At 40.7% G+C, this 22473-nt stretch overlaps 1 protein-coding gene across 1 annotated transcript in view; it reads right to left on the bottom strand.

The window, feature by feature from the left end:
- PRKCH (protein kinase C eta) overlaps positions 1-22473 on the bottom strand; it is a 231585-nt gene that overhangs the window by 100924 nt on the left and 108188 nt on the right. Inside the window, exons 3-6 of the mRNA XM_060619985.3 lie at positions 9096-9246; positions 6448-6482; positions 2556-2644; positions 1084-1213 (exon numbers count right to left, since the gene is read on the bottom strand). Of these exons, the coding sequence (XP_060475968.1) occupies positions 1084-1213; positions 2556-2644; positions 6448-6482; positions 9096-9246 (405 nt within the window). The remainder of the gene's footprint in view (positions 1-1083; positions 1214-2555; positions 2645-6447; positions 6483-9095; positions 9247-22473) is intronic.

The following is a 22473-nucleotide window of genomic DNA, read 5'->3' as shown; positions in this document are numbered from 1 at the left end:
CCCACGCATGGCTCTGCATTGTCAGCAACAACCATACAAAAGCAGAAAGTGACTTTTGCATTGGAAACCCACACCGGGGGAGACCTTCCAGGTTAAGACCCAGCAAGGCCAGAACTGAAACTACACATGAGCTGGTTGCTGTTTTGGTTCAAAACTAATTATTTAATATATCTAGGAAAAAAGAATTATTAAGTGAAGTTCTAATGAGATTACAGAATTTGTCTTTCGTAAAGACAAGTGACTAGTCCCTTTCTGTCGACAGAAGCGGGCTTTGTAAGTCCAGGCAATAGATGGAAGTCGTCCAGCTGCAATGATACCAACTCTGCCTCCCCCAGTCACTCAGGATTTATCTAAAGCTTAAGGCTGACATTCACTTGTATTTCAGCATGGGACTGCATCCCAGGATGGCCATATTGTTACAGCAACACCCAGTGGGAGATAACTCAAGGCCAACAGCTTCCCAACTCCTCGCAGGACAGGAATCAGTCCTTAATCCCAGACCCTCCGCTACAGCAAAAGCTCCAAACTCGGGCTCCACTGGGCATAGTTAGTGAGGTGCAAGTCCATGGCTGAAGTTTAAGCATCCTTCACACCCCATACCTCTCCAATCTCTATCAATCTCTTCGAGAAGACTCAGGGCAGCTCTCCTTGTGCTTTTACTCAATTCTTGCTTATTTCTGGTAAAGGCACTAGACCTACTCTCCTGCCTGTTCTTACTCAACTCAAGCCTCTCTTTTTTGGGCACCTTGCCTCCTACCGTCTTCTATTTCTGACCAAGATCCCATTTCCCCCCTTTTCCAAATACACAACAATTAGCAGGCACTCGGCACTAAACAGATGACAGCCAGCTAGACAGAACACTGAATTTCACAACTGACTAAATCTACAGTTAGGAACTCTTAAAACCAGATGTAGCTCTTTTTACATGCCTGACAAGGGACACATACATATAGAACCAGTAAGATTTAATTTACAAAGTATCCAAAACCACCGGTCCTAGGTCAGAATCGGAACCTATAGAATTCCAAAAGCTTGCGGCATGGTGACCTCATGAAGTGGGCACGTGGCAGCCCAGCATCTCACTTTTACACTGAAGTCCTTGTCGCATTATCCCCCAGAGCAGGGAGCCACAGTGATCGCAGAACGTTGGCACTTTGTAGTTGTGGACGCTGAATTTGTGCGGGATGTTGATTCCGAACCTCTGTTCAGCAATCTGTAAAAAGGGAACAGAAGGACAGGAGCTAGCATTCCAGGCCAACACCTTTCATGTAGATGTAACAGGAGCCCCCCAAGTGCAAAGCGTTACCGTGACACCTGAGCTGGGTATATCATTTCACTGTACTCAGGCCTTACTCACCAGACTGTGCAATTTTCTAGTAAACAAGACTCAACAGAAAGGGTGTAGTGAGCATTAGATTGTTCACCCTTTGGGAAGATAAGTAGAAATTAAAACCATTTTATCATCTTTTATATTCAGGCTGTATATCTGTCCCTGCCAACTCCCCCACACCCATATCTATTTCCTAGAGCCTCTTAGCTTCAGGATTAAACAGGTCTTTTATAGACTATATCCACTTGTTATTACCAGGAGTTTTTCCAGATATTGTGGGGGGCAGAGGGGAGAAGGCAGCACCCAGGGAGCATGAAACTGCAGAAGGGATTCATTCCAGGGGACATTCAAGTGGCTTCCTCAGCCCTTCCAGCCTTTGCCTGGCATTTGCGTTGTGACAATCTGAGGGCAAAGGTCCTGCTTTAATCTCACAAACTGATTCCAGCAAATAATCAGACCAGGCACATGCTATATGTGTACTATGTGTGTGCTATATGTGCTAATGGGTGATATATGTGCTGTATGTGTGCTGTAGGGCATCACTGAGTTTCAAAGTCAGACTCTCCAGTGCATCTGTAAATCCGCTGATTGTCAGCAATATTCCATCTGCTTTCTAGCTCCAGAATCTGGAATGTGCCTACCCTAGCTGAACACAATACAAGTTACAAGAATGAGGATCAGGCATTTATATACAGAAATGCATCCTCCCTGATATTTGGGAAGACAATGGAGGAGGCTAATGGTCGCCTTATTGAGAAAGCACAATTTACAGTTAACAAATACTCATCACATCAATTCTGTCCTGCTTAACACTCACAAAAACTGTGTAAAGGAAATATGAATCCCATTTTTAAGACTGAGCTAAGAGAGAAGCTAACTAGCAGAGGCTGGATTCCACATCAACTCCTGGTCATGTGATGCCAAACTCAGGGATCTTTTCGGTCAGTCCTCCAAAAACTCTCTCCGAATTAGCAAAATTGATCCTGAGAGCTTGTAACCAGCTGATCACTAAGTGGGATCAACTCAAGGACAGGTCACACTACACAAGCATAGAATTAAAAATACCATAATATAAAAAAGAGAAAATTCAATTCTGATACCACCATCAGCTTCAAAGAGCGTGGAAGGGAAGTGGAAAGAGGAGGGAGTGAGAAAAAAAAAGAGAGCGAGAAGCATGCACGTGAGCTTGTGCAGGCACTTAATTAGCAAACTGCTATCTTCTTACCTTTGAATCCACTTTGTTAATATTATTTTGGCAAGTGCAGGCCGTAACAATTAGGTGATGGCAGCGCTTATGGACGACACAGGTGCACACTAGGAAATTAAGCCCACAATTACACATTCATCAGAGGCTGACGGTCTACCAGTTACAGTCGAGTCAACAAGGGCTGTACCGCGTCAACAAGGGCTGCAAGCTGACTTGATGTGGGTATCTGGCCCACATGATGGCAGCCAGCACACCCGTCCTTCCCATCGTCTTTACTATCAACCTAACTCATGCCTTTGCTCACACTCAAACTATTTGCACTCAAGTCCTGAGCTTATTTCGTCCTTTCTGGCTTTGATCCCACACTCACCCCCACAGGAATCCTCTCACAGTATAATTCTGGTCACCTTGCCCCATGATCTAAACCTTCAATGGCTTCTCACTGCCCATGAGTAGAGTTCAAATTTCCCGGCCAAGTGTCAGGCCCTCCAGAAGCTAGCCAAGCTTACTTGTTACCTTTCTTCTATGGGAGCTCTTTGGTCCAATAGAAACTAGACTAGCTGCTCTTCCTGGAGCAGGCTTCACCCTCCCTGCACACTGACCGTGTCCTGCTTAATCCCTAGGATATCCTCTTTGCCTACCGCCTAACTAAACCTTAAGTTTGTATCAAGACAACGACTTAAAAAATATCTCTTCCGTTAAAATATACTATCCCTGGCTCCCCTTCTAGAGAGACTAAACCATCTCTGTCTCCTCAAATCTCTACAACCCTTAGCTTGCCTGTCATTTCAAATCTTCCACATATAGCCTCTATAACCCTTAGAATTCCTGGGCAGCATGATGCCTCAAACAAAGTAGACACTCATCAAATATTTGCAGGATGACTCAGTCAACTATTTAAACACTTAGAACTCCTGAATAACTTTTTTTTCCATTTTCATCTGGATACTGACACAGTGCAGACAGAATTCAGTTTGCCATTAAAAGATGAACAATCTGCAATGAAGCAGTATGAATATACGTGTTATTTTTAAGATCTTCCAGGGCATGTGGAGGTTTTTAGGATTAAATACATAAATACAGATGACATGTCAGCAAATAGCAATATACTTAAAAAAAAAAATCTAGCTTTCATCAGACTGAATTTGCAGGAGAACCAAATTGAAAGTTCCCAGAGAACTGATCCTTTTATATGAGGGGATCTCAAAACCATCCCTCACCAAGACAAAACCTACATTCTGAAGAATCTGAGGTTTGCTTGTTTTTTATCCATTAGCTTGGCTAGAGGTTTATCAATTTTATTGACCTTTTCAAAGAACCAGCTTTTTATTTGGTGGATTTTCTCTATTGGTTTCCTAATTTCAATTTTACTGATTTCTGCTTTAATTGTATTATTTCTTTTCTTCTGCTCACTTTAAGCTTCTCTCCTTTTTCTAGCTTCCTAAGATGAAAACCTAGATTACTGGTTTTAGATCCTTCTTTCCTAATAAATGCATTTAATGGTATAAATTTTCCTCTGAGTACTGTTTTTGCTGTATCCCACAAATTTTCATAAACTGTATTTTCATTTATTTCACAATAGTTTTTATTTTTCTTGAGTCTTCTTTTACCCATGTGTTATTTTGAATGTGTTGTTTAATCTCCAAATATGTGGGGGGAGGGGCTTTCCAGCTATGTTTCTGATTCATGTGTGCATTAATTCCACTGTGCTCTGAAAAAATACTTTTTATGATTTCTATTCTCTTAAATTTGTTAAGACTTACATCATAGGCCAGAATGTGGTCTATATTAATATTCCTTGTGAGCTTAAGAATGTATATTCTGCTGTTGTTAGGTGGGGTAGTCTATAAATGTCAATTTGATCAAATTGTAATATCCTCACAGAATTTCTGTCTGCTGGACCTCAGTTACTGAGATATTGAAGTCACCCACTGTAATAGTGGATTAGTCTATATATCCTTGCAGTTCTATGAGTTTTTGCCTCATGTATTTTGATACTCTGTTGTCAGGTGCCTATATGTTAAAGATTATTATGTCTTCTTGAAAAATGGATCCCTCTTGAAACGGGAACCTTCTCACACTGTTGGTGGGAATGCAAACTGCTGCAGCCACTCTGGAAAACAGTGTGGAGGTTCCTCAAAATATTAAAAGTAGATCTACACTATGACCCAGCAATAGCACTGCTAGGAATTTACCCAAGGGATACAGGAGTGCTGATGCATAGGGGCACTTGTATCCCAATGTTTATAGCAGCACTTTCAACAATAGCCAAATTATGGAAAGAGCCTAAATGTCCATCAACTGATGAATGGATAAAGGAGTTGTGGTTTATATATACAATGGAATACTACTTGGCAATGAGAAAGAATGAAATATGGCCTTTTGTAGCAATGTGGATGGAACTGGAGAGTGTGATGCTAAGTGAAATAAGTCATACAGAGAAAGACAGATACCATATGTTTTCACTCTTATGTGGATCCTGAGAAACTTAACAGAAGACCATGGGGGAGGGGAAGGGGAAAAAAAAAGTTAGAGAGGGAGGAGGGTAAACCATAAGAGACTCTTAAAAACTGAGGATAAACTGAGGGTTGATGGGGGGTGGGAGGGAGGAGAAAGTGGGTGATGGGCATTGAGGAGGGCACCTGTTGGGATGAGCACTGGGTGTTGTATGGAAACCAATTTGACAATAAATTTCATATTAAAAAAAAAAGAAAAATGGATCCCTTTATCATTACATAATTCCTCTCCTTATCCCTGAAAATTTTCTTTGTTCTGAAATCTGTTTTGTCTATTTCATTTGACTAATGTTAGCATGGTATACCCTTCTCAACCAGGTATTTGGTTTTATGCCCCTTAACAAGATGTGAACATTTCTCCTGACCAATGTTCTTTCCTGCTCTTTCAACAACAGGTGGCCCACTAAAAATCAGCCCATCAGATATCCTGGCACTATGCAGAATGACCAGAGGTGACTAAAGGGCATGTCCCTCTGTGCTGGAGAGGTGCCAAAAAGTGACATCAGTTCTCACCTGTGAACTATGCTGTCATCTGAGGCTGAGATTAACAGCATAAAGTCAATTATTGTTGTCATAACAGTATTGTTTTCCAAATTTGAAAATGCAGAATTGCTTACATGTGAAAATGAAAACTACATCCAAGAGTGTGTCCTACTCCATTCTAAGGGAAATAATGTTCTACCTCACCTTCTCCAGAAGAGAAGGCAGAATTTCCTTATTACCATGGGAGGCTACCACTCCAGGATATGTAGCACTATTTTACCAATCATCTGTAGAGTACAAATCAAGAAAAGAGGTACCATACATATATACTGTATAATGATGTTCAAGCCAACAACAAGAAAGGGCCAAATAGAAGACAAATCAATCCAGTCTGGCTAAATCTAAGTTAAGAGCCTTCTTTCACTTGTTTCTAACTTTCAACAATTCTCACATTTTGTTTTTTCTTTCTTCTTTTTGGAGTTAGAAAATGAAAAAGGAGCTGGGATAATAGTTTCTATTGCCTCTGCAGGTAAACAGGCAATGCTGTGCCACTTCTCACCTCTATTAACACTGGGGTTGTAAAAGACAACAATTTAGCTTCGGGATTTAAGGGCACTGCTCACAAAATGACATTACCTTTAGTGCTTTCATGTTATTGTAGAGACAAAATTCTAAACAATTAAACTTTATTAGGTATGTGGGCTTTAGAAATAAAAATGCCCCCTCTATGCCATCTAAAATGTAGCCAAAGTTTAGACCACAACTAAAAAGCAATAGTTCTGTAGGGGTCTCACCTGACCCGCTGAGTTATTTATCACAGTATTAATGAAATGTATCCTGTTTCCTCTTAGGATAATCAGTTTTTAACACAGGAACAAGATTAAATATGGTTTTCAAAAGTGTTTTCTTACCTTGACATTGATAACCCTGTTTCCCAAATACTCCCCTGTTCAAGACAATAGAGAAAAAAAGTTATCATCAGTCAAAATATTTCAGCAACAATGCTCCTCTAAGCATAGTACTTAAGGAAAACAAGCGCATGCCATCCTCTGCTCCTGTATGAAAAACACAATTTCAGAGAAGAGGCAAAGGTGAGGTGATTTCTGAGTGCTTGTCTGTTACCACGAGACACAGAGGAAGTCACCCGATTCGAATGCTCCAGTGACACAGACAGGTGGGTATCGGCGATCCTCGCTGTACCACCTCCCCCTACGGCAAACCCGGGTCCTCGCCTGCTTGTGTGACTGAGTCTCAGCTTGAAGCGTCACTCCACCACCTTCTTTGGCATTCTCACCCCCATCCGCATGAAGACGCGCAGCTAGTGAAGCAAACAGAGGGGTCCACTGCGGCTGCCTGGCCTGGGGCACCCTTCCTCTTCCCTGTGCCCACATCACCCCCCTGGAGTCCAATGGGGGGGGGGGGCGGGGACAGAAGTGTCGCCACAAGAGACCCTTCAGGCCCACAGCTACCATCTTGGTCTCTCCCTAAATATCTTCTCTGGGTGGTGATATCATAATCATTGTCATCTAACAGAGAACACATTTTATTATTTTATTAAGCTCAGAGGTTGTGCCAGGCACTGAGCCAAGCTGCTGACATATAGCATCTCATTTAATCCTCACAAAAGTCATGTGAGGCAGCACACATAACAGGAAGGCTCAGAGCACAGACCAGATGGCCTAGGCATGATTTGGGGCATGTTGTTAACTCCTTTGGGCCACAGTGTCCTCGTCTATAAAGGGCGATAATGATCGCAGTACCTACTTCTTAGGGTTATCATGAAGATAGAGAGTTGATCATGTAAAATGCTTAGAATAGTGCCTGGTACTTTAAGTGCTATATAGAAGTTTATTATACAAGCAAAAAAAAAAAAACCCTTATCTTTATGTTACAAATAAGGAGACACTGATGAATTATATAACTTAACTAGGTTGACACATCTAGTTGGTGATGAGACTGGATGTCAGAGTCCATATTCTTAACCATAATATGTGGCACATATATCAATATTGTGTGCATGTGAGAGAGAGCAAGGTGGGGAGAGAGAGAGAGAGAGAGAGAGCGAGAGAGAGCAATCGAAGGCTGGTTGAGTGGGAGTTAATGTTTCCTTGGTGGAAAACATTTCGTGAAATTACCAAACAAGTTTCCATTAAGAACGTTAGTTGAGGTCACAGGTTGCCACCACAAATGCCCAAAGGGGCAGGCAGGTCACATAAAGGAGGGAGGCAGAACGGTGTGACATGAAATAGTGACAGACCTTGTAGGTCAGGCAAACCGCAAGGAGAGGAGGATGGCAGCTACCTCGGGTGTTCAGACCTACTGCAAGGGCAGAAAACGGGTTCAAAGATGCCAGAGCTTCTGATTTGTTCAGTAGGAAGTGCAGCAGAAGCCTGCTTCTGAAGACGAGCGTTGTGACGGCACATGTGTAGGCATCGTGTCAACAGCCAGCTTAGGGTCTCTGGTTTAGATAAGACTCTATTCTTCATTTAAAATTCCAGGAACACTAACCCTGGATCCTGACTGCTAAAAGGCATAAAAACCAAAGCCATCACAAAACAAAACAAAACCCCACGAAATACAAACTCATTAATCAATACTCAAAAAAATTACTCTGAACCAAGAGCTTTTGACTTAAAGTGACAAAAGTTTCCAACAAACAACAAGGCTCTCTTTTCATGCTATAGAGATTAAACAGTCTTTTCTACCGCAGAGATGGGTTTGTATGTATATGTTCGGATGTGTGTGAGGGGGCATTTCCTTCCTCTTTCTAAATAAATGTGCTTAATGTTAGCTCTAATTGAACGCAACTATTAACTTAAATTTATTTTACATTATAGATTTGTCACTGAGGCTTAAGCTTCAGTCACATGTATAATAAGATGCTGCCCCAATTGATCTAGAAGTTCTTAACTGTTAATTATCTCAATCCCTAAATGATTGCTCCTGACTCACCGCTGTTCGCTCTCGCCGAGGAACAAGTCGGTCAGGAAGCCGCGCCGCAGCCATGGCTTTTAAAGACACCGGGAAGACCCCCGTGGAACCGGAGGTGGCGATTCACCGAATTAGAATCACTCTAACCAGCCGCAAGGACTATAGTATACAATCACTGAAAGTTATTACCTTTGGCCACATACCATAAGGCTGAAGATTACTGTGTGCTTACTTGATCTGCAACAGTTAATTTCTATAACTCATCATGTGACTCACACTTTTTTATTTTCTCTCTTACTCAGGGGCTGATTATCCAATTTATCGATTATCTATGTACTGATTGATTAGCTTCCCTAATTACTGCTTTTTAACCAGTTCCTGTTCATTAGCACCTTTCCCCAAAGGACTGGAAAAAGAAATAACACCTAAAACTTGGATCTGCAAATGGTTCAGATGTTTTTCATTGGCAATTTAAATCGCCGGGTCAACATATTAGAATGAAAGACAAAAATCAGATCCTAAAACAATTCTTAATAGTCATGTTTCCTTCTAAAACCACACACAAGCAGAGGAGGCCTGGATTATAGAAAGAAGCTCCTAGGAAGAGAGAAGCCAGGGAACCACTTACCAGATGAACTCCCTGCAGTGAGAGCAGTAGGTGGGCTGCCTCAGGTATGTGGCCATAAACTTGTGTCCATTGATTTGGTGGACACGCCTTCGCATAGCCCTTTGGCGCTTCCTGGTAAAATGTTTGAAGATTCGGTCTCTCTGGAGAGTTGCTGTACATTAAAAGAAAGGAGAAAAGAATAATGTGCAACAAATCTAGCTGTACCTAACATATGGGAAAGCGTAATAGCTCCAAACACTCTCCAAAATTGTTTCTTCTTTCTTCACGATGCACAACACCCCAGAACATCCCCATGCTTCCTAGTGACCTTAGGACTCCGAATTTGTAAGGTTGGACCTAAGTGAACTCTGAGATACCCACTGCCTGATTAGAACTGGTTACCTGGGACCAGTCTCCCCAGCACACACCATGAGTTCCCCAGGGTTCTAATGTTCCGGTATGGGACATTAGCCTGGACTTCTAGCTCCTGTCCAGCTGGATGGGACCTCAGGTCCATAGATTGGCTATAACTATGAGCAGGTAAAAGAGATTTCTCATTATTTGCCTTTCATTCTGGCATCCTCACCAACAGAAGGAGGGAATGGCCATAGCCCAGTGAGAGTGCTGCCCAAAAGCATCAGTCTCAACACCATCTCTGTTAACCTGGAATGGGTAGAAATTCACTTGGGCTTGGTGCTGAGTTCCTCTTGCAACCTCACATTTTAAAAATGGTGGCTCCTCAAGAATCAAAACTGCTCACCATTTAAAGATAGTAAATTAACTTTCCCAAGATATAGAGAGACTTCCTCAATAATGCTTTCTGGGGCTCCTGGGTGGCTCAGTTGGTTAAACGTCCAACTCTTGATTTCAGCTCAGGTCGTGATCTCATGGTTGTGAGATCAAGCACCCCCCCCCCCCCCCCCCCCCCCCCGTGGGCTCTGGGCTGGGTGTGGAGCTTGTTTGAGATTATCTCTCTCCTTCTCCCTCTGCCCCTCCCCCACTTGCACTCGCTCTCTCTCAAAAAGAAATAAATGAACTAAAATAAAATAATGCTTTTCAATTAATCACTTCAATGCAAGGAAAATGTAAGAAAGATGCAAGAATAAATCTAATAAATTTTAAAACCCGGAAGAAATAGAAGATTTCCATGAAAACATAAGTGACCAAAATTAATTGAGCTACATAAACCAAATAGATGAATTTTTTTAGAAAAAAAAAATGGTAAGATTTTCTAAGGACTGCCTCTTGAAATCATCCAGGCCCAGATAGTTTCATGCGTGAATTATTTTTAGCCTTTAAAAACAAGATGATGCTAGTGTTGAAACCTGTTCCAGAATAGAGGAGAAAAGAAAGCACCCTGTATTTTTATAGGGAACTATGTGATACAATCCTAGGACCGAAAGATAAAACAGATACATCTAAAGATATAACAGGAAAAAAAAAAATCAGGGGTTAGTAATCATTTTTTATGTCGCAGGCTCCTTAGTCCAGTGAAGCAAGCCTATGGATCCCTTCTCAGAGTCAACCTTTATAATCTTAAAAAAAAAAAACTACACACACACACACATAATTACAAAGGAAATCAAGTATCAAAATATATTTTAAGTGAGATAGAATAATATATATATATATATATATTTTTTTTTTTTTTTTTTAATTTTGGGAGTGTGTGAGTGGGGGAGGGACGGAGGGGGAGAGAGAGAGAGAGAGAGAGAGAGAGAGAGAGAGAATCTTTTTTTTTTTTTTAATGTTTATTTATTTTTGAGACAGAGAGAGACAGAGCATGAACGGGGGAGGGGCAGAGAGAGAGGGAGACACAGAATCTGGAGCAGGCTCCAGGCTCCGAGCTGTCAGCACAGAGCCCGATGCGGGGCTCGAACTCATGGACCGCGAGATCATGACCTGAGCTGAAGTCAGACGTTTAACCGACTGAGCCACCCAGGCACCGGAGAGAGAGAGAATCTTAAGCAGGCTCCACACTCAGCCTGGAGCCCATTGGAGGGCTCCATCTCACGACCTTGAGATCATGAGATCAGGTCACGATCTGAGCCAAAATCAAGAGTCGGATGCTTAACCGAGTGAGCCACCCAGGCACCTCAAGAACAATATATATTTAAATTTATATTAAAATACATTAAGTACTTAGTGGCATACCTGATCATCGTAATTGTGACGAAGTGATGGGCAGTAGTTACTTTAGTAGTAGTGAAGTACTAGTTACATTTTAAAGTATCTATAAAAACTAACATAATGAAAATATCCAAGATTTCTATCGTGAGAACATCCTAAACACTGCTCACACTTCTGTGGTTTAGTGAACAATGGGAGAAAATGCTACATTTACATTATAGGTTAGTGAAAATTTTTTCTCTCATCCACTTTCTGGACCACCTAACCTCTAATTATGGACTTCAGGAAAAGTACACCTCTGCTTACGTATCAAGCTCGTTCATGAATACTGATGCAGAGATTTTCACTACTGAAGGCTGTATACTTACAAAGTGAACAGGAAAGCAATACTAGAAAATATTAGTATTTGCACAGTATGGGATTTTTTTCTTTCCCATTCTTTGACAATTAGTTCCCAACACAAATGTTCCTTCCCACTTAATAACAGCATCTACTCTAGCCCCTCACATTGTCTTCTCAGTTTCTTGGGTGTGATGCTATATGTGGTGAACATCTTAATGTGCGATATAAATTAACTGCAAAGTAAAACTGAAAATCCTGTAAAAGTTGAAGAATTTTCATGTAGTCTATGGAAAGTCATGTTTGAGTACGGTGAGATTCACACCCGAAGGCAATGGTAGATAGGGCTATGATAGAGTTAGATCTGTTAACAGTTGAACAAAAGAAATTTGATATAGAAAAATGACATGACAGTTATTTTGTGAGAAAATTTTGAATATTAATGTATTAGGAGAGGCCCTTGAGAAACTGATGAAGTCTCAAACACTTGCTAAAAATACCCTATTGAAAACTTCATTATACTAATCAAAAATAAAACATATAGTATTCTGCCATTGAATTTTATCTGAAAAAATTATTTTGCTCCAAAAACTAGTGCCTATGACAAAACAACAAAATGCATTCAATAAAGATTTTCATAATTTTAGTTGTGTTTTTCAAACCCCTTCCCAACTTTTTAAATATTAACAAACTCCTCATTTTGAAGAATTCGTTTTATGTGCACCTTTCCAGGTAGCAATGACACTCAGATAACAGGAAATTCTATACTATTCAGCACTATTATAAGAAATACCCACTGTGAGCAAGTGGAAAATTTCCCAGGAACACAACAATGGGCATATTATTAGAAAATCTATTATGTTTTATTCTATTAATAGGTAAAAGAAAGTAACAATGATCATTTCAATATTTTTAAAAGGCACTTGATAAAATTTAACTTGTAATCCAATAAAAAACTTTTTGAAAAGAGTAGATTGTTTCCTTAACATGACTAAAACATGACTAAAACAATATGCTCACAAATCAAAAGCTGAATGGTAAATTTTTAAAAATAATAAATCCCATGAAAGTTAATAACAAATAAGACCAATTATCATCTCATTACTTACTATTATCCTGAAAGTACTTGCCAAAGCTGTAAGAGACAGACAAAGAAAGAAAGAAAGAAAGAAAGAGAAAGAAAAAGAAAGGAAGAAAGAAAGAATGAAAGAACAAAAGAAAGAAAGAACAAAAGAACGAAAGAAGGAAAGAAAGCTGTCAGGAAAAAAGGAGGCAGAGATGCCATGATTTGGAGTTAATATATGACTAGAAAACTCAGGAGAAGTTAGCCTAATCTACTAAAAAGAGAGTTCAGTAAGATGGACAATGATAAATCATTAAAAGTCAAAGTTCTTTTGGTATACCAAAAGAACCATTTAGAATATATAATAAAAATATATCCCCATTCATTAAGCTACAAGACCCAAACTATCTAGTAATAATTTGTCCAAAGAAGTGCAAGGTTTATATGAAGAAACATATAAACCCCCAAATGAAGACTATGAAAAGATATGTAAAAATGAAGTTCTTAAATAGAAAGACTTAATACTACAAAGTTGTTCATGCTTTCTACACTAATCTCTAAATTCAACAAAATCCCAATAAATATCCCCAAAGGAGGTCTTTAAACTCGACAGCTTTTTTAGAGTTTAGTTGGTACTATAGATATTTCAAAACTGTTGAAAAATTCTAACGAGGGCAGATTTGTCCCCTATGTTAAAACATATTCTAAAGTTACAGTGATTGACATAACATGCTTCCATCTGCAGAGTCCAAAGCTAGAAATCAATTTTGCTTAAAGACAACACAGTTCAAATCAGTGGGAAATGATAGATTATTAATAAAGAGCGTTTAGACAACTAGTAAGCCTTTTGAAAATTATTTTTACCTCACTCTTAACACCAAAATCATCTCAGGCTAATGTTAAAGAAAAAAATATGGAAAAATGGGAAAACATAGGGAAAAAATACATAGTCCTGGGATGGGATAAGGACAACAATACTCTAAAGCCATAAAAGACTCACAGATCTGCAATTTAAGAAATTTAAAGTTCTATTTGGCAAAAGACACAAAACAGAAAGCTAAACGAAACAAACTGGGGGAAAAAGGATTTGCAACACATGACCAAGGGTTACTATTTATAATATGTGGAAATTATTAATAAGGGAGGAACAATCTAGTAAAAATGGGGCAGAGGAGATGAATAGGCAATTCATAAAAGTTATAAATGCAGACAGACAATAAACACACTGGATGTCTAATCCTATCTATCCAAGATGAACACGTAAGAATCAGGAGGTAAATGATATTTTACTTAAATTGGCAAATATTTATAAGGATTGCTAATGTGCCCATGCTTGCAAGGGAATGGGAAAATAGGCACCTCCCTCTCTGCGGGTAGGAGTATAATTGGGTCCAGTCCTGGCTCTGCCACCTCCGGCTGTGTTTACCCTGCTGAGCCTCAATGTTCCTATCCATAAACCACGTAGTGCTTTCCTTATAGGGTTTTTCCAGGGAGGTAATGCATTCAAAGTGTTCAGCACAGAAGTAGGCCCCTGGTAGTATTCGACAGACACATGTAGCTATTTCAAGAATAGTGAAAAAAAAAAAAAAAAAGAATATTTTTTTAATGTTTATTTATTTATTTTTTACATTTATTTATTTGAGACAGAACACAAGTGGTGGAGGGGCAGAGAGAGAGAATGAGACACAGAATCTGAAGCAGGGCAGAGCCCTACGCAAGGCTCAAACTCACAAACCGTGAGATCGTGACCTGAGCCAAAGTCAGGTGCTTAACTGACTGAGCCACCCAGGTACCCCTATTTATTTTTGAGAGAGACAGAAAGACAGAGTGTGAGTAGGGGAAAGGCAGAGAGAGAGGGAGACACAGAACTCCAAGCGGGCTCCAGGCTCTGAGCTGTCAGCACACAGCCTGATGTGGGGCTTGAACTCACATGCTGTGAGATCATGACCTGAGCTAAAGTCAGACACTTAACCGACTGAGCCACCCAGGCACTCCAAGAATATTTTTTTTGGAGACCAATTTAATAATACCTGTCAAAGTTTTTATTTTATGTTATGTTATGTTATGTTATTTTATTTTATTTTTATTTTTATTTTATTAAGTTTATTTCTTTATTTTGGAGTGAGAGAGAACAAAAGAGAGAGAATCCCACTCAGCCTCTGTGCTGTCAGCACAGAGCCCACGTGGGGCTCAAGTTCACAAATGGCAAGATCACGACCTGAGCCAAAATCAAGAGTCAGATGCTTAACTGACTGAGCCACCCAGGTTCCCCAATACCTGTCAAAACTTTAAATGTGCATTTCCTTTCATTCAGCAATTCAACTTCTAGGATTTTTTTTCCTATAAAAATGCCAGGAAGAATATATACTATATAGATATCAATTACTACTTTCTATGTAATGGTAAAAATTAGGTTTTACATAAGAAATCTCCAAGAATGAAGTAGAAATAGTGAAAATGAATTTGGTTAAGACACCAATGCTTTCAGAGGCTCTGGCACAGTTAAAAATGTACCTGCTTGAGTTTTGGTTTTGGGGTATGTATGTGTACAACCTTTGGCAAGCAGCCTAATTATTTTCATTCTCAGGTTTCCCATCTGTCTCAAGGAGATAACTATCTCCCTGTCCTCAGCCCTATAGGGATAGTGTCATATTCAATATTCCTGAGAGTCTTACAATTCTGCATAAGCATCACGTATGAACTGAAGTCATTCTACTATACGGCTCTCTTCTGCAGTATTTCCAGAAGCCATTTAGTAATGACAAAAGACCAGATTTTAATGTTCCTTTGTTGGAGAGATGATAAAATTTGGTCTAACGATCACACTATATCTAGCATATGTTATCACCAGCCTGAGACCTAGTTCAATATTGGCCAATGCAAAATGTGTATTGAATTACTAAATACTTATCACATCTAGATGCAAATTAAACTCTCTCCGGGGGTCTAATTATCAAGAATTTACTTTTTTAAGCCCTTAATACCATGAAGAGTGGTTAAAAGGTCAGCTCACTTGCATTTTTAATATTTCTTGAATTGAATCATGTTCCCCCACCCCCTCAACAGCTACTGCCACAGTAGTAACAAGACCTATGAATATTCCAAATGATTCCTTCTAGCCTGTAGGACTTAGGAAGAAACTGCTTGCAGCCGTCCACCATGTTGGTCAGCACTTAATGCCTTTTCTCCTGCTTTCTACCCCTCCTAGAATGCCCTTTCCTCTTTTTTCCCTCCAACTAGTTAGTTAACTCGGGCTTATCCTACCTATCTCAGAGCCTAAATAGCCACCCCTACATTCTGAATGTCCCTACCCTTCCTCTTCCCAAAGCAATCTGGGAGTGTACCTCAATCTTTTCCTTTAACTCACAACACTGGGAAAGAGTTCATCTGGTATCCCAGATGCCTCAGAAGCATCTCCTATGTGGTCATTTTAACTAAACTTCACTCCTCCCTCTTCTGTATTCTTTCGGACAGGTGCCTCTTTTTGTTTAAAAAGCACAAAAACAGGGGCAACTGGGCGGCTTGGTCAGTTAAGTTTCCAACTTCAGCCAGATGATGATCTCATGGTTCGTGAGTTCCAGCCCCGCACAGGCTCTGAGAGCACAGAGCCTTCTTCAGATCCTCTGCCTCCCTCGCTCTCTGCCCCTCCCTCACTCGCGTGCTCGCTCTCAAAAATAAACAAACATTTACAAAATAAATAAATGGAAAATAAAAGCACAAAAACACACTCACACACACCTGGGATTTTGAAAGATGTTTGGTTAAAAAAACAGGTACCCCTTCCCCCCATGGCTTCAAATGGCTTTCACTGTCACATTCTCTTGATGGATGTCATGGACAGGAAGAAAGAGCTCTCGAACTGCACTCTTCCCGGGTTCAGTCTCTACCCTCACCTTACAATCAGAGCGCACAGGGGACTTCCTCACTGTTTGCACTGCCTCCTATTGCCTTAGGATGGAGTAAAAACGACTAACAAAAGATTATTTAATCCTTTTGTGCCTCAAACCAACCCAGGCTTGGGGACATCTTTCAGATCACATGTTTTTTTGAACACGTTAGGCAAACCGTAACAGCCTTTGCAGCCAAAACTTGCATCACTACTTCTGTTTTGCTCCCGAGGTGCTCACTGCCTCTAAGTAAATAGGAAGCTGGCTCAGTGCCCGGCAGGGAAATTCACATTCCAGGCTCAGAGCCGGGCAGGCCTGGAGCCCTGCCTGATCTGTCTCACCCAGAGTTGGTTTTGACAAGCCATCCCATCCATGGGGTAGAGAATAATTAGGTCAAATATAATGAAGATTGACTATTTTGAAACAAAATTCTGTTTCACAAAATCGGATTGTCACCCCACACTTTCTTTGTAACTCTAAAAGGCACAAGCGACTGGGAGCCACCAAAGCACTGCAGGGTTAGTTTTCATGTCAAAAACTCTCATTGGACTGAAATGTGTTGCTAGCCTGAGGCCTTGTGGGGGAGGGCTGACTCTGTGAAGTCTCTGTAAAGCTGCCTTAACTTCTCAAAAATAGTAAACGCTTCATCCTCTTTAGTCTTTGGCTCTACCTAAAGCTTTTTGCTTTACCTGAATCTAAAGCTTTCTATTCCAGCTGCAGAAATCTATATTTGAAAGTACTTCTTACAGCAGAGATCACATGTCCTAATTTTCAAATGATTGCAAGCAAATTAAATCAGAGACCGAAAGTCCATGGCATGGCACCTTTTAAATTTCAGAATTAAATAAATACTTTCAGAATATAAAAGGCATGAAGGGAATGACTTTGATTCTGTGTAAAACTACGATTTAACTTTGTTAAGTTGAATTTGCTTAACAGCAAGGGCACTGCGGTTAAGATCTTAACGAAGATCTGTGGCTCGTCTTTGAGGGGCCGTGCTGAAGAAGTTGTGTGGCTTTTCTACACAACAGGCTGGAGCATGTGGTGGTTGAGGCAGGCTGCTTCTGCCCTTATAAGCTGAGTGACCTTGGGCAGAATGTTGAGTCTCTCGTGCCTCAGTTTCCTCATTTGTAGAACATGAAGCACTTGGAGAACCTTCCTCAAAGGGCCACTTGGATGATGGCTGAATTAGTAAGTGTAACATAATTAGAAAAGTACCTGGCAGGGAGCAGAGTGTCACATGATTGTTGTTAAAACACTTACTTCACACTACCACTGAGATCAAGGAGCACAAAGGATTTAATTCAATCACCTAATTGCCTGGAAGAGGAATCACTACTTAGGAAACCATTACCTTGAACTCTGTGCCCAAGGTTGATCTGGCTAGCTAGTGCTGGGACTACCACTAGAAATCCTCTGCTCTTGATTTTATCCCAGGGCTTTATGGGTAATACCACACCGCACAGGGTCCTTTATGAACATCAGGTCTCCTGGAATCCCTGGAAAGTAATGCATTTTCTGGTGAGGAAACAGAAACTAACAGGAAGGTTAAGTGAGGTCAAGCAGCTACTGATAGAAGTGGGGTCACCAGACGCTGTTTACTATAGTTGAACTATTGAGTAATGCTATCCAACGTTTTTTTTTTTTTCCTTTTCCTGAGATATTTGTTTTATCATTTGTGCATGAGGGAGGGAATAACTGCGAGAAAAACAAACAGGAAGACCTTAGAGTTAAGCAAGTTGCTAGTCAAGAAAGCACCAGAAAGTCTTATATTGTTTATCTCTCCAAAATATATTCCTGAAAGGCAACAAGATAAGGTCGTGAGAGAATCTTGCTTAATATCATCAAACACACTGAATAAGCAACCGTCTGCTCACAAAACTGTGCGCGTAAAGAATGATGCATAAGAATTTAACATCAGGTGATTCCTGTCTGAGACAATAATGATATAAACAGAGAGAGATTAGGACATGTGTTAGACAAACACACAACTTAAATGAGCCTCTACAGTAAGTACACATAACTGTGGGTGAGAGCATTTAGTGGGTGTTGAGTGAAGAGAGAATCTGAGGAGTTGTGTATCTAGTCCTCTGATTAATTAAGGATGACTTCATAAATTAACTGAGATTAGCAGCTGCTTGGAAAAGAAAAATTTGATACCCAAGGATCGGGAGAAGGCCGCAGGACTTTATGCCAGCACCAGCAACAAAAGACTAAAAAAAGAGCATTCATATTTCAAAATGGCATGCAAAAGCCACCCCCCCACCCAACACTAAGCAGTACAGAATCTGCTGTTTTTGAAAAGCATGCACCACATGACTCATAGTTATTTCCAAATTCAGATAGAGTGATTAGACTCAGCGCATTAGGAGACCTGACTCCACGGGCACTACGCACAGGTGTTTCTCAGGGGTTTGGCTCCCTCCAAGGAAGCTCAGCCTGCATAAACACCTTCCATCGGGCATCATGGGGATGGCTATCATTGGCAAAAGGAGGAGAGACAAATCATTTGTTACTAGACTGACTCTCCCGAGTGCCCTCATGGCCATAGCACTGGGAAAGCCGAGCCCATCCTCACCCATCACTCCAGCCTCTCTGGCAGCAGGTGATTAGAACAGAGCTCCTAGGTGTGACCGAAGCTCCATCAAGAACCATGAGAAAGGCTCCTCACTCCACTGTTACAAGAAGGGAGCAGTGCCTCTCACCATCCTCTCACTGTCTCCACTTCTCTCATCCGTGAGAACTGCCAAAGTAGAAACTCTCCCCTTCTCGGTACTTGGAGAAAAGGACCTCGGCTCCAACAGCATCTGGTTCCTCTCACTCTACAATTTCTTCTTCTTGTCCCCTTCACCAGCTCTTCTCTCCTACCCAGCCTTGAAATTTGTGTGCCCCAAGGCCCTTTGTATGCCATTCTTCTGGTCTTCCTGGATGCTCATTCATCTCCTCAGAGACCTCACATGTTCTCTTGATTGCTAACAATTGCCTCTGTACTGAGGACTCCCAAATCAACAGCTCTAGTTCTGGCTTCTAACTACACAGAGAAAGATACTAAACATTCCTAAGTAGCTTCTCGGCATCTCTCCAAGGTATCCCAAATTACCTCAAATTTATATTTGTAGGCTGAGCCCTCTTCCCTGCCTCTTCAACCCACTCTTTCCCTTAGATAATAGTATCACTATCCTTGGAGTCATCCAGAAAAAAAACTAAAAATGTCTTCGGATCCTTCTTCTCCACCCACAACCAATCAACTGTCAAGTTCTACTAAACCTATTATGATCTGACTAGATCTCTGCCTCTCATGCTCACCGGGTATAGTTCATGCCACCTTCTTCCTCTCATCTGGACTATGTAATACTTTCCCAACTAGACTCTCTGCATAAGGTTGCTCCCCAGTTACGCATCCAGTTACACATATGAAATATAGGTCAGATCAGGTCACACTCTGTAGGGAGACGGCTCCCCTGCTACATCCTATGTAAATCTCCTGCATGGAAGTTACAGTAGTTGCCCTAGTTGAACCATAATAAGGTAAAGGGGGTGGGTTTTCCCCAAAGGGTAGTCCAACATCTGAGAGAAAAGTCGAATCTTCAGGCAGCAAAATGGCTTCCAGGGGGGCCATAGTTAGGTGGGAGACAGAATCTTTCCCCCTTGTCCTCACTCTTTGGGGTCTGGACTTGAGGCCCCAAGAATGGGGTGTCCACAAGGCTCTGCAGAGGCAGAGTGAAGTAGGTTAGGAGTAAGCCCAGTTGTGACAGCACACACAAAATGTGTTCAACATCCCTTGTGAGGGAGACTATCTAATGCATATTATTCTATGTACACTTCAGTTTCTGCCAGTAAGCCTGGTTTACATGGTCCAGAAAGGCCTGAGCTCTGCTTCAGAAAGTACATTAAAGTGGACAAGCCACCCTCTGAGGCTACCATGGTAGACAGAGGGTCCTCATGAAAAGTGAGAATTCCCAGAGAAAGCTGAACCCTGGGATATAAGATCTGGGGATACAAGATCTAGCCAAATCTCCCAGGTGGCAGGTCTCCCTGTTGCCAACCTTGGAGGACTAGGATTCCCTTTGTCAAGAAGCCAGCAGATCTTACACTCCTCTACAAAGTCTGTTCAATAGACACCAGTGCCAGAATCCCTGACCCAACATCCATTGGCTCTCAGGAACCCATTCCCTCTCTTGCTACATGACTAGGCTCCTTCAGCAATCTCAAGGAATCAATAGAACAATCTCAAGGGGGCAGAAAAACTGGAATAGTTAGCCTCCAGCTCCCATCTATCAGTGATTGATGCCTGCTTCAGGGACAGGGGGCATTAATTCTCTAGTATTTCCAGCCTTCCTTTCTGACCTGAGAGGAAATATGGACAAGACATCCATAGCATCTGCCACAGAATGAATTTATACTACTCTTGTCCTGCTTTCTTGTTTGTGTTTTGCTGCCATATATACCTTCTAACCCTGCTTCAAACTGTGTGGAATGAGGTGAAGTATAAATAAAAAATTCTTATAGTAATTTCAACTATTATTGTGCCTACTCCTTTCTGCATACATAATTTAATGACAGAAATTACCTCTTGCTCCCTATTACCAAAAGCAAGGATCCTACAATTCCTTTCTGCAAAATGGTATGAATTTCTACCCTGTTGCTGTGATTCTACAAATATTTCATTCCCCCCTCCCACCCACACTGATTTCCTCCATAAATAGACATCTAGCTGCCAGTTCTTCATTCTTCAGGGGTTTTTTGTTTTTGTTTTGTTTTGTTTTGTTTTTAATGAAAGTTAAACATTGCTGAGTGGATGATCACCCTGGGTTTCAGGATGATGAGGAAACGTGTTTGTTTCGTCAAGTTCATATTGGATCATATAAAAGCACGTCCCACATTATGCCTCTCACTGTCCTCCTGACTATCTGGAAAATACCTCAAAATGGCATTACCTTCAACTCTAAGCTTAAGTTAGAGTAAGTACCTTGGTTGTATGTGCTTAAAAATGTTAGCATTTTCCAATTATCTGGCAATTTTTCTTTTATCCTGCATTACTAAATTTACCTGGGGAGCAAATATCTCACTCATGATCTCTCCTGTCTCCCTGAGAGTCTTTTGAGTTTAACGTAAGAAGACAATGAAACCATAATGTGCAGAGAACAATACATAAAATGTCTTTTTGCTCTTTTGCTGTTGTTGTTTATAAAGATAATATATGAACACTATAGAAAATACAAATGATACAGAAAACTCTAAAGACAAAAGTTTCTTTTAAAAAATTCATCTTGGGGCGCCTGGGTGGCTCAGTCGGTTGAGCGTCCGACTTCGGCTCAGGTCATGATCTCATGGTCCGTGAGTTCCAGCCCCGCGTCGGGCTCTGTGCTGATGGCTCAGAGCCTGGAGCCTGTTTCAGATTCTGTGTCTCCCTCTCTCTCTGACCCTCCCCTGTTCATGCTCTGTCTCTCTCTGTCTCAAAAATAAATAAACATTAAAAAAAAAATTTTTTTTTAAATTTAAAAAATCATCTTAAAAAAGGAAACGCAAAGACAATAAAAAAATAAAAAATCATCTTAAGTCTTACTGTACAAATAACTGCTGTAAATATTTTGGGAAACATGACAAATATACACACCATTCAGACATACAGTAAATGGCGTCGTACCCTGCATGCTGTTTTGCCAGCTACTTTTCACCCAAAATATCTTTTCCGATCTTATTTCTTAAAAGACTTTAGTTGTTCAGAGTAGTTTCAGATTTACAATAAAATTGAGAGGAAAGGATGGAAGTTTCCCATATACTCCCTGATGCCACACAAGCACAGCCTTTCCCATTATCCACATCACTCACCAGAACAGTACATTGTTTACCAAGGACAAACCTACAATGACACATCACAATCACCCAAAGCCCATAGTTTACCTCAGGGTTCACTCTTGGTGTTGCACATTCTATGAGTTTCGACAATGTATAACAACATATATCCATTATTAGAACA

The sequence above is a fragment of the Panthera onca genome, chromosome B3, assembly GCF_046562875.1.
Source record: "Panthera onca isolate mPanOnc1 chromosome B3, mPanOnc1 haplotype 2, whole genome shotgun sequence".
Lineage (NCBI taxonomy): Eukaryota > Metazoa > Chordata > Mammalia > Carnivora > Felidae > Panthera > Panthera onca.
The sequence above is the reverse complement of the archived record's forward strand: the minus strand, read 5'-3'. Positions and strand labels throughout refer to the sequence as shown.